Genomic DNA, 13,332 nt, shown 5'->3' on the forward strand with positions numbered 1-13,332 from the left:
TTATTGCAGGTTTTTGTATCGTATGGAGTAGATTTTGTCTATTCATTTATCGAATTTAGTAGGCCATGATACAGTAAAAAAAATCATACTGAGATTACTTTTACAGATGGTGATATGATTCAGGATGATCATTTTTACATCACAATTTTCATTTTCACTTAAAAAAAAACAAACAGTAAGTGATGTGACATTTTTTTGTTTTTCTGTACCAATTTCTTAGCTGCTTCCTATATGCTTAATACCAAGACTACAGATGATCCTTTATCCTCTCTGTGATAATTGGGACTTTAGCTCCTTCACCATCATTCAGACACCTAATCAGCCGTGGCTTGCAAACACACAAAGTGGCTCTTAATGTCCTCTAAATGTTCAGTTTTATTTTTTTCCTTTTGTTCTGGAAAAGCAGTCTGCCTTTGTGAATTGCTTTGAGGCAGGAGAGCATCGATTCGCTGTTTAGTTCTGTCGTTCTCAGTCATGTCTCAGCACATCGGACATTTGTGTTTTTCTTACATCACAAAATGTTTTGCAGAGCTGCAGAGGATGAGTTAGGCTTTTGTGTGAAACCACATGAAACAATAAATCACTACAGAGAGATGCTTTGAATTATAAGTAGGAAACAACTGTATTTATTATGATATCAATACATTTTTCTATATACACACAGTAATAAAAATGCAGTCTTAGTAGCACAATGAATTGTTTACAAGTATGACTTCTTTCACTGTTCAGGCATACTGCAAGTCTTTTCCCTTGATTGCTTGAGCAAATTTGGACTTTCTTTGTGAAAAAATGATTACTTATGTATTCTGCTAACAAATTAATTTACATATGAATAAATAAAAAAAACATTGCTTTGTAATTCATTACCAGTGAACAATCTTTTTGAACACACATGACCTTTTTAAAATAGCAGATGTGCAAATTCTCTAGAACACAGAGTGTGCACGCAAAGTGTTAAGAATGAAATGTAACATCGAGCATTCTTTAAATGGCAATACTGAAGAGCAAGAAGGAAAAAAATACAAGAAAATTGTTTCACAGTAAACAAAAACATGAAACAGCAAATTCAAGTAAAACAGGATTATGTTAAGTTAAAACAAATTAAAATCCCCTAGCCTCTGTGACATAGGGACTATTACATATTTCTGCTATTAAATGTAACAAGAGAACAACCAAAATATTTTCCAGGCTAAAAAGATAGCTTTAAGTCTGTAAAACAAGAGATCAAAAACTTATATTATACATAACCAGGAAATCTTTTCCCAAAACATGTCAGTGTATATTCATGTGAAAATGTACAAGTACAGTAAACTATGCAAGACAAGACCGTCCTTTGCAATTATTTATTCTATTTCTTTAAGGACAAATAATATACAGCCCTTAACTATGATAATATCTCTGAGTCACACAGACAAAACAAATATTAATGTTCTCACAATACCCAAATTTGGCAACAGCAGGCAGGACTATAGAATGCTGCCCAAATGTGCAAACCATGCCAATCAAAGCAACTGATTAGATTCCATGATTGTACCATTAGTTCATCTCTCAAAGCTTACACTTGACTTCTGTATGACAGCATTTGATTTGGGATAAAGCTCCCTCATTCTGGATTCCTGTATTGCTCCACTGGTGATCTTACCTGTACAAAAAGCATTCAGCAAAAGTAAGGTAAGGAAGGATATATCTTCTACTAGCTGTGCGATATACGTCAATGCCCATGCATTGTTTGTGAAGACTGATGACAGATCTTTATGAAGCCCGTGTGAAGCTGTTTAAGACACTCGCTGTCCGCCCGTCTTCTTCAGCTTTTATGTTGCACAGTCTGGGGACGAACCGGACTGCTTCCTTCGTACCCAAATCTCATCGTTCTCAGTTTGCTCCACGTTTTCATCGATCAGCTTCATATCATCAGGTGTCTCACTGGCTGACGGGGACTTGAGACTCTCGCTCTCCTCAGTTTCCTCACTTGCTAAGGACAAAGCCATGACGGGGGTCTCCAGGTCGACCTCAGCGGATGGCGCTCTGGGTGTCTGGCAGAACTCATCATCGTCATCGCTAAGGATGTCTGTCTCCTTCACCTCCTCTCGGTCCTCATATTCTTCTAGGTCGAACTGTTCTTCCACCCAGCGGTCTGTGTCACCTGCTAACTCAGACTGCTGCTGTTGATCTGGTTTGTCATCCTGCTGCAGCCGATTTGAGTCGGGCTCCTGTGGTGAGGGGAGGTCCTGTTCAGGCTCGCCATCAAAAACAATGTCTGTGTCTATGGTGAAACGGTTGCGTACTAACTTCCTCCGGCCTAGAGTCCTGGTTGGGGCAGAAGCTGCAAAAAACAGGAGATCATGTAACACGTAAATAATAGAAAATATTATATTGAAATTTACAGGCCATTACTTTGGGTATTTGGTAACTCATAGAGCTGCAACGATTAGTTGATTAGTTGTTAAACTATTAAACTAATAACTTCAGTAATCAGTTTGAGTAATTTTTTAAGAAAAATAAATTCTCCAACGTCTTAAGTGTGATCATTTGCTGGTTTCTTTACTCATCTCTGTAAATTGTATGTCTTTAGATTGTGGACAAAACAACATTTGAGGACGTCAATTTGGGCTGTAGGAAACAAAACCAAACAACTATTCAGTTAATCAAGAAAATAATTGATAGATTAATTGGCAATGAAAGTAGTTGGTTGCAGCCCTAGTGACATAACATTAGTAATGGTCATTTTCACATTTTGAGGACTAAATGAATAAAAATGCAATGAGCTATACTGGTGTATGTCATAGTATAATAACAGATTTGACTTGGGTTGTCTTGTCTGGACAGGGTTGTGTATTAACATATTCTAACTGTGCTGAAAAGAGCCGTTTTGAATAATAAATCTTCGTAACAGCTACAAACTACTAATTGGAGTTAAAAGCATAATAAGATGTTCAAAGCAAACTTGAAAGAATATTCTCTTAAATAAATAACATTAGCTATAGTTTGTTTCAATGCAGGCATCTACCCACATATAAATTAATGGTGTGGTTGAAGTCATAATGAGCATCTAAAAATATGTTGTTGTTTTTTGTTCACACTACACCAACGCATCCTATCTGTATCTGGTAAGAAGGAATTCATAATTGGGACACTTGGAGCTGAAGGGTGAATGCAGCCACAGACTGGCATTTACCTGCTCTATTTATGGCGGGACGGGCTCCCTTCAGGGCACAAAGGCGCTTTCCTCCAAAGGGTACATACTGCTGGTTGAGGGGTAAACTCTCTGTCTTAAGGAGCTGCCGGCGGTGCTTCTCCCTCAAGATAGAATGGACTGTCTTTAAAAAGTCTTTTCTGCTCTCCGGAGAGCTGAGGGAGATAGAAGGGCACATTATCAATTTGTCACTCTTAAGATAACAGCAGAAAGGACTGTATCAGTGCAAGCGTCAATCTGCAGAGGAATTCAACCTCCATTAGAAGATATCCTCACCTACAGCACAGCTGAAATGCCCTCTCTGGCCTTCCCTCTGACTCCGACTTTGTGTGGACAATCTCACACACAGCTGAGCCCTCACCATCTGAGGAAGAAATCAACACTTGTGACCTTATGTACAGAGCAATCTTGTAAGGTTTTCTGAAGTAATCATTTCTGGTTCTCGAAGAAAAAAAAAAGTTTGTATTTCAATAAGGTAATCTACCTGCATTGGCCAAGGACCTGACTTGAAGGGCATCAGTTGGGATCATGTGACGGAATCGGAAAGGGTCCTTTTCTTCTGAAGATACAGCTACTCGATGGGAGCCACCCTAAAATCATTAAAAGTAGTTGAGTTATTTTTGTCATTTTTCCTGTGAAACTATGTTTGTGAAATGAGCTGCATCCAGTTCAAATCTTTTTCAGGTGACCCACTGGGCTGATTCTGAAAGTGGCACATTTGCAAAATGAATTAATGATGCTGTAACAAATAGATTATATTTTAAAAAATCGGGCTTTGGTGTTGTTGATGACTTCTTGATTGTGTGAAAACGTACCATTTTCTTTTTCTGCTTGGATCCGTCCTTGCATACAAAGACCACTGCTGTTTTAAAAACTAAAAAGCAATGGGGAAAACATCAGTTATCATGGAAAGGCAACTTACGTCATATATATCATACTCATTACATCATCATGCAAACTCATCCTGAACATACCAAATGTAGCCATCTGGGGCTCTTTTTTCCATTTTCCTAAGGAGGCAGGGGGGTTGATCCAGGTCACACTGGTATGGAGCAGCAGGTCACCCATGGACAGATCAGCAACCTGGCAAAAGGAACAATATCAGCCGTCAGTCCACTTGAACACTTTATTTGACAGAATAGAGCCAATCCACTTTTGTCCAACCTACCTCTTTCTTTTCACCACTCTGCTCAGTGATGAGCTGATCAAACACTGCTCCAAACTCCTCATGGATCTTCTGCATCTCGTTGATGTGGCTGGCAACTTTATTCATGGCTTTCATGGCAACTTCAGATGAGCAGAAAACACGGTTAGGGTTGAATTGTTTTGACTGTATGCATTTACCCACGTTCACCCGTCAAAATGATTAAATCTTGTCAGTCAGCCTTGTGACCGGGACTTACCATCTAGATGGTAGTGCTCTTCACTGTCTGGGTCTGTGAGTGAGTAGAGTTCCTTCAGCAGGAGGGGATACTTCAGCACCCTCTGGATGGGTTTGATCAGGTATGACTCCAGGGTGGAAGAGTGCTGCTGCTTGGGGTTGCGCTCATCCAGGAAGGCCTTAAAATCGGCATCCGTTTTGGCTGGAATGACCAATAAAAAACACTTATTGCACAACTTCTGCAAAGACGACATCTGACGACCAACTACTTTGTACGTTCTGCGCCTGCATGATAGGAAATAACTTCGTGCCACCAGGGGGCAGTAGTCCGTATTCGTCACTCAAAAAGGCGAACGGGAAGACTCAGGACTGTGGATATACAAACCATTATGGTAAAGCAGCGTTTGCCTTTCATTTTCTCGCCACTCTTGCTAATAGAGCAATTTCTAATCAACACTGTGATAAAATGTTGCAAATGTCAATGACTTTGTCAGCCTTTGGGAGACGAAAAATTGGGAGAAACAACACTAAATGGGTGAAATCACCAACAGCGACTGTCAGCCTAGTGTGTCATGGCCGTTAAACATGTTGATCTCGTGCAAACTCAGACCCAGTTATTGTTTTACTTTGTCTTGCATAAGATACAACCTACAGCCAAGTTGAAAGAATGTAACCACCACCTTTTTTGTCGACAAGTAATTTTATCTTTTATATTTTTAAGAGGTAGCTACAACTGGGCATGAATAATCTGTTTACTGCTTTAGAAACAACTTTATCCAAAGTAGTTGACTCATTGAATGTAAATGCCAAAAACAAAGCCATCCACTTGAGTGTTAAAGGGAGTGGGTGTATTAGCAAGAGAACAGACTGTTCAAAACTGCTCATTATATATTATATAATGTTGCAGGGCTTTCTAGCCCTGGGAGCCACCAGCTTGAAAGTATGTAGAGGTCAAATGGACAACTGTCTGGCTGACAACTCTGCAGACCAGATTTATGGAGCCTTGCAGGAGATGGCAGATGGTTGATGGATAAATACATCCTCTCCTTTGAGCCAAGGAGGAATGTGGACTGAAGAGCACATTTACTCACCCTTTACAAGGACCTTAGGGACTTTGGTGTGGCTGGCGCAGAAAGCACTGTAGATTTTGAAACGGTCAGCATAGTACAGGAAAGAGCCTCCCAGAGAGAAGAGGATTTTCTGTGAAAAGGGGAAAAAGAAGTCACCCAACCAGTGGTTATACAACAGTTTATGGGTGTTTTAAATGCTTGTTGCTGGTCATATATTTTGGTGTATGTTTCACAAAGAGGGGAATACCTTAAACTGATCAACTCGCTCCAGCTTCTCTAGATCTGGAACCAGTCTGGTCCCATCTTCCAGGGTCTTGAGAAATTCCACTTGAAACTCCACCATTTCCGGCAAGTTCCCAAACAGTACATCCAGCTGGAGGGAAAAAGCATTTGAGAAAATGTCAATAAACGTAATACACACACGACTTCTCTGCATTTTACGTACTTCTGTAACATTTCTCTTTTTGTGGTTCATCCAATACGAGTCCATTGCTATAGCTAGAGCATTGAAGTGCTCACAATGTAATACAATTAATTTCATTTCATTATTGCTAATGCATGAAAAACATCTCTTTACTTTGCAAACCTCCCCCTCTTTCTCTCATCATCCACTCCTCTTGTCCTCGTACACAGCTACTCTTCTCATGATTATGTAACCCACTTTTCTTCGAAACATTTCAACAACTGTTGGCATTTAAAAGCCAACTATTCCTCAAAGGCTCACAGGGAACATTTGACATACCTCATCCTGCGTGAGGAAGGTCTCTTTCTGCAGTGGGGTTAAATACCTCCCGATGAGGCAATTGAGATCCTGGAAGACAAGAGTGAATTTTGATTGCGTCAGGGTTGTCCAATTCATTACGTGAAATGCAGACATGAAAAATATGTAGCTTTACATAAATCTTAAATATTCCTCACAACAAAACAGTGATTAAGGTGCAAGAGAGTCCCTCCTAGATCAAAGTAGAGGGGTGCTGTTGGATGCCTTTCTTTAAAGGGAAGGAAGCTATATGGAAATGCAATTAAATAAATAACGATGGCAACGGTTACCTAGGATGAACTGTCAAAGCCCATGAGATTAATTAGTAGCTCTGCTAATCTAAATTCTCCAAAGAAAGATGGCTGGCCAAACAAAACACTGCACTGTAATTTACATATTTCTCATCAGTCTTAATATTTAATAACCAGCTCAATCAATCTCCTATTTACTTTCTAATTATTGGTGTTAAACAAGAGGATCTTAAAACATGTCCATTTTATTAAGATATAACTTAAGTCTTTGTGAGAAGGTAAGATGTCTACACGGAATAGACAAGATAATGGTTACTTCTGAAAATCTTGCTTAAAAAATAAATCTGTACCTGAATTTGTCTTAAGAGGAAAAACATTCAAGATGTCTCAAGTATTCGTCTTGAAAATCATGACAACATGTGCCAAACAAACTGCAACACCAACATCAGTCACAAGCTGAAACTAGAATATGATGCAGCCTATAGTATTTGGCAAATACGGCTAACTAGCCAACTTAATATGCCAAACCAAGTCCTTCTTTATTTATTGTTTACATTATTTTGTCTACCCCTGTATTACAATAGCTGTTTGACTGCCTAGTCCCAAACTGCTAACTGTACGCACAGACACACAAAAGCAATGTCCATTTGACTGTGGGGAATTAGGAATAACAGCCCAAGCTCACCTAAATCAAAAACAATCCCCTCTGAAGGTTCTACAGTACACCATCTATCATGCACAATGTGATTTCTATAATAAGTATCTCTACGTATACAGGTGCCACCTGTAATGAGGTATAACATTTTAGATAGCCTTGACATTATTCCATTATATGGTCTCTCTAACCCAGTTATTCCACTGAGCCACATCTATACTGGGCAGAAAAAGATTAGGCAATATCCAGGCAAGGGCACAGCTGTGTCCCCCTCGTATCTCCTGGGACACAGAGATAAATATGGATTGGTCATGTGGAATAGGTAATGTGTAAGACTAACACAACCCGAGGCAGACAGAAACACAGATCGATCGACAGGAGGAACACACACACAAACACCATCTGGACCTTACAAATAAGATGAGTGATACTGACTTTGACATAGGTGCGTTCGGTCTCCACGAGTTCACAAATGACTTTGCGTAGCTTGTCGGCATCAGAGAGCTGTCGAGGAGTTGCAGGAGGTGGGAAGGGCGAGTCCGGGCTAGGCGAAGAGGACACACACTCCGAGGGATTCATGTCATGGAGACTGCGGCAGAAAGCAGCGACTTGCTCTGTACTCTGCAAATCGAAGAGGGAAAGAATAGTATGGTATGATAAATTATGCAATTCCAACTTGAAGGCAAAAGAAGTCAAATCCACAATATCGAGCGATCAGCACAGAAGCAGCACCTCAAATATGAACATGCAGGTGTTACTTTCCACCTACTGATGTACACGGATTCATGACTGTGCAGAGAGTGAGCCTGGAAAGAGGCAGAGAGGCAGCTCTAAAAAAATCATTTGCACTAATTTGGTCTATTTTCAGTCTGTCATAACAATGACTCTCCGCCTCTCTCTCTTTCACTCACATCCCTCTTTTCCCTGGTGTTTTCATCCTACTGATGGATCGGTGGTGTATGATGATTCATCCCTTTTCACGAAATCAAAATATACACACAACAGTGTCTGTCCAGATACAGTAGGGGTTGCCGTGGAGACCAGCCTTGATATGCATTAGACTATCATTTTGAACAAAAATAAACCCCACTCAACGATAGGCTACATAGCTGAACTAATACTGTTACTTTGTTCGCAACAGGCTGCAGCCTCACCAGCAGGAACTTCCAAATGTCATTTTGACATCAATATAAACACAAAAGAAAAGAGAACTCTATTCATACCAACTGAATTTCATTTCATGAGGAAAGAATATAACACTTTACGAGACTCATTTTAGAGTAGACAATACAAAAAGATCATGAAAGATCATGAAATTGATGAAAGTTGCAGAGAGGCAACAGTTATGACCACTTAACAGGAACTACGAGCAGGTATTGATGACACTCAGTGCATAACAGAGATCTGAGAAGTCTCCAGTTGGTAATATAAGGATTTTTCTATAAGCTCCCCTGGGAAATAATAATAATACAGCCTCCGAAGATTTGAGCTACTAGTTTATCATCACATCTGAGGGCATCAAAACAACTTTGTGTTGCAAATTAGATATTTTGTATAAAAACACAATTCCACTTAATTTGTTTCATGATTTACAACTATGAACAGATGATAGGTGTAAAGGTTAGATGGATAGATGGTACGCTACAAATTATAAAAAGAAATACAAAAGCAATAACAAAGGAAGAGCACTTATGCAGTGACAGTCAGGCAGCTTCTCATGGAGCTTTGCACATGATTACGGTTGTCAGCATTGTTATCTAATCAGACACATCCATATGTGAGGCACGACGGCCCTCTTGACAATTTCCCAAAATAATCAGGCAGCTCCCAGATCAACAGATGAATTGGGTAGTGCTATAATGTCTGAAAATGTAATGTTGCAAATCCAATTTACACCAATTACGCTGGTGTCATTTCAGCTAAATCTGTAGTTAAATATGCATTTTGTGAACTTTGGTATTTTTGCTGATGAGTAAACACAGCTTGTGTCTGTATGTAATCTATATCACTTAAAAAAAACATAAAATTGCAATAACAATTTCTCAGTACATCATGTCGGTATTCATTCCAGCAGTACTTTAGTGATATGATGAGATGCTGTATATTCAACCCATATTCCATGGAAGTTAAAGGGCAGTATGACAGCAAAGAAGTTACAAAACGCACTCAACAGCAGCACACATTTTCAATCCAAAAGAAGAGTTGTATGGCAAAGTAAAGAAGGGAATTTGCCTAATTTGTCAACTGAGCTCAAGCTATTTTACTGAGCCTAACAAGACAGCCCAGTCATCGCCTTCACAATCACAATCTAGGCTAATTAACACCATGGCAGCTTTGGATGCATGGACAGTCATGACATGGCAGAGAGAAGGAACAGAGGGGGAGGGGGGTCCAAAGCCTTCAATATCACATAAAAGGAACAATATGCAAATAGGAGGTGATGTGATGGGTAAGACTGCGAGATGCAAGAGATGAGCATTTCCCCTAGCGAATTAAATATAGATTAAAAACAGTTTTAAAGCATGAAAGCACTGATGATGGAGTGGGGAGAACATTGCACGTCTGCCCTCTGAAACTGAGATGAGCCTGAGATCACAGTTAGACATGCCAAGAGAGAAAATTCTGCAACAGTCACAGAGTCACTGCAACAATGCTCAGGGTAGTTTGTCAAAGTCATGTTAAGTCCAAGTTGTCTAGAGTCAGATCTGTAGATACTCAGCTCCTACATACAGTGCTGTTATTTTTTCATACTGTGAAGCCCTCCAGTGATTATGGGGTAACTCTGCGACACAACGGTGACTCACAGCTTCCTGTTGCCTGTCTGTAGCAGCCGAGAGGAGGTGTGACACAAATGCAAAAGAAAGGTGTTTTACTCTCACTGGAATAAGATCACAACAGCTTGCAATGTTATCACAGCAGTAAGAAGAGCTAGATAAAGAAAGGAAGTACAAGGAAGGAATCTCACCAGATGAAGCATGTCATAAATGGAGTCTGAGGAGCGCTTGCTGTGCTTGGTCCACTTCAGGACGGACATAGCCAGGTGCAGGTGGACGGTTCAAGTGCCAGAGTGAAAGAGTCTCCAGGCTCTGGAAAGAGTCAAGTCTACACTGTGCCTCTCCAACACATTTCTCAGCCCTTTTGTCTTCCCTCCGTTTTTAAAAAAAAGAAGAAGGTGCTGTGGTGCTTGTGATGACGGATGAGTGAAGCTGCTCAGCCTCCTCCTCTCCGCCCACCAGTGCTTACTGTCTTCCAACTCCCCTTCTTTTCGCCTTCAGAGTCTGCTGTAGTTCTGTCACTGATATTCTGCTGTTTTCTCTCTCTCCCTCCCTTCCTCTCTTCTCTACAGGCTGGGTGAACTCAGGCACACAGTGTGAGTGTGAAGATCTGTCCAACTCTAGCAGCATTGTAAATGAGTCTTGATAATCCTCCAGACTGGGGAGAGACAAAAAGGAGCAGGAGGGAAAGGAAGGAGTCTCCTCCTCAAGGTTGCGGTGGAGCAGGATTGGCTGGGTGAGCCACACCGCAGTAGAATATAAATGCAGGATTTCAGGAATAGGGGAGAGAGTGATGGGGAGAGGGGAGCTGCAAAGGAGCAGGCTGCAGAGGAAGGTGAATACAGGAACAACTGGTGTGGGAGGGTTTGCAGGAAGACAATGAAGAGTGGGAAAGGTTCAGGCGTGCCAAAATGTATTTAATGATAAGTGACAAATCAAATGAGGCACCATTTCCTGTGATAAGTTCAGCTGTGATAAGCCCTGAAAATGCCCTTGGAGGAAAATACACCTGCAGATAATATCTCATGAAGATGTCATCCATCTCTGAGTAGATGTCAAGACTTGTGTAACAACTGAGGAAATCATGACCAGTCACTACCAAATGGTGAGTCTTGGAAGAAGAAGTCCTTGGTCTGAATTTCTGGCATGAAAGCCTGACAACCAACCAATGAGACCATCTAAATACACCCCAGGACAAGTAAAAGGGGAAGAGAAACAGAGGAATGAAGGCTATATTGCAAATAGCTTTTTTTTTTTTTTTTTTAACAACAAGATAAAAGTGTTGTAGAAGTAAAAGTGAGAAATGACTTCACTTTACAGCTACTTCATCATTTTTGGAAACAAAACTCCCAGCTTACGGTTGTTGCGGCAGGTTTTCACTGATTGTACAAACAGTTGTTGTAAGAGGAAATTAAAGAAATAAATAGTCATCATGGTGTATACAAGAGCCCTCTCCTTCTATACACCATGATGACTGCTTATTTCTGGTTAAGCACAGACAAAAAGTGCAAACACTTGTATGATTTTGTTCTGTTATTAGTGAGCCTTTGGTGCATTTCCAGCCATCATTACCACATTTCAGAAACAAAGACTTAAATCCTTTGTCATCTCTGCACTTTGATGAATCTGTGTAGGCTGCACTCTATGTAGTACTGAAACTATTTGAAGATAAATCAGTAAGTTACACGCTTCCTTTGTCTTTGAAAACTGAGACATCTAGCCTCAAAGAGGTACAATTTAACAGGACAAAACAACACCTACACCACCACTGATAGTATGAATCACTGACATTTTTTGCCTTTATTTTGCTCATATCCATAGCATTGTTATTAATGATCACAGAGGCAATTAACTAGAATATGTACAATATTTGATTAATTGCAGCTCATTAAAGAGAGAAGAGATAAATGAGCAGTAATGAGCAGTCCACAATTTGAAGGGCAAGTGGGGTGACTGAGGATCTCACAGTGATCTTTGGAGTTGCAATGAGGACTGGTGTAGTAATCCAGTGATTTGATAAGAGATAAACTAATCTGCAAGAGGAAATATTTTCATTCATCATTTCATAAGCAGAAACCCAGTTGTCCTTTGAAGTCAGCTACAGAAAGAAGATACCACTGCTTTAATCTAATATATTTTGTGTTGTTCCACCCTGAGGCTTACTTTTTACTCAGCATAAGAAGAATGACTCATCTTGTAAGCCAAAGCACTTCAATAGTATACAGTCAAGTCTTTGAGTCTTTTTGCTTGTTTTGCCAACCCTGCTCTGAGATTTATTCTGTAATTTGTATCTGAATGTTCATTTAGAGTTAAAATGAACACGCCTCCATCCATTACCTGATCCAAATCACCACACATAATTAAGCAATTACAGGGCAAGCTTAATCAAAGTCTCATCCATCACTTGGCTATAATCATTAAAAGTGAAAATGTCACTTCACCTGCTTCAAGTCTCAAATGCATAAGATAACAATTCATTCAGCTTCATGTAGGCGTACATAAATATTTTAGTCCTGCTGATTTTTATTACATCAGAAGTCACTAAATACAGTTAAAACAGCTGCGTGTCAGAAAACCTGGTGCAGATTTGTATCGAGAAGCATGGTGTTATATAAATATGGATACTACTCTGCTTTCCTAAACAAGATAAAATGAGCCAGTAACAGATGGTACATCAAACCGTGTTGAAGCAAGTGGTTCTTAAGTGCTTTTTTCATGATAACGCAGAGCTGAGGGGGATGCTGGAAGGACAAGGACAGGAATCAAACGCAGGAGCCAGCACATCACATAAAGGACATGTTGTAAGATATTCTCTGTAGTTGTACTCAACCACATTCCACAAACAAATAATGATCTGGGGCTCTTACCTTTCTGCACTCATCAAACTCACTGAAGATCTCAGAGTCGTCATCCAGGCTGTCGCCTGAGCTCTCGAGCAACAGCCCCACCCCATCGTCCAGGATCTCCTCTGCACACAAAACAGTCATGAATGAGCTGTAGACACTAATGAGAACATAATTATGAATATTATATTTCAGTTCTGCCTCCAAATCCTACCCATTGGACCTTTTTAAATGAGATTAAGGTAATTTCACAATTATTGTAAATTACATGAGTATTATTGTCCTTGCCTTGTCATTTTTTATTAAGATTTAAGACCTTTATGCAAAACACTCTGACCTTGTCAAACTAATCCACAATGTGGGGCTGCAGCACACTGCTGAGCGCCTCCTATCCTCCTAATTGAG

The 13,332-nt window shown here is 40.1% G+C and overlaps 1 protein-coding gene across 1 annotated transcript in view; it reads right to left on the bottom strand.

Moving 5' to 3' along the window:
* Window positions 1-603: 603 nt before the first annotated feature.
* The window catches only part of LOC141008196 (rho guanine nucleotide exchange factor TIAM1-like), a 45,966-nt gene continuing 33,237 nt past the window's right edge, over window positions 604-13,332 (bottom strand). The window contains exons 15-27 of the mRNA XM_073480448.1: window positions 12,952-13,052; window positions 7,746-7,931; window positions 6,387-6,455; window positions 5,892-6,017; window positions 5,666-5,774; window positions 4,597-4,776; window positions 4,362-4,480; window positions 4,168-4,276; window positions 4,009-4,067; window positions 3,678-3,783; window positions 3,470-3,557; window positions 3,176-3,348; window positions 604-2,323 (exon numbers count right to left, since the gene is read on the bottom strand). Of these exons, the coding sequence (XP_073336549.1) occupies window positions 1,812-2,323; window positions 3,176-3,348; window positions 3,470-3,557; window positions 3,678-3,783; window positions 4,009-4,067; window positions 4,168-4,276; window positions 4,362-4,480; window positions 4,597-4,776; window positions 5,666-5,774; window positions 5,892-6,017; window positions 6,387-6,455; window positions 7,746-7,931; window positions 12,952-13,052 (1,937 nt within the window). The 3' untranslated portion in view covers window positions 604-1,811. The remainder of the gene's footprint in view (window positions 2,324-3,175; window positions 3,349-3,469; window positions 3,558-3,677; window positions 3,784-4,008; window positions 4,068-4,167; window positions 4,277-4,361; window positions 4,481-4,596; window positions 4,777-5,665; window positions 5,775-5,891; window positions 6,018-6,386; window positions 6,456-7,745; window positions 7,932-12,951; window positions 13,053-13,332) is intronic.

The sequence above is a fragment of the Pagrus major genome, chromosome 2, assembly GCF_040436345.1.
Source record: "Pagrus major chromosome 2, Pma_NU_1.0".
Lineage (NCBI taxonomy): Eukaryota > Metazoa > Chordata > Actinopteri > Spariformes > Sparidae > Pagrus > Pagrus major.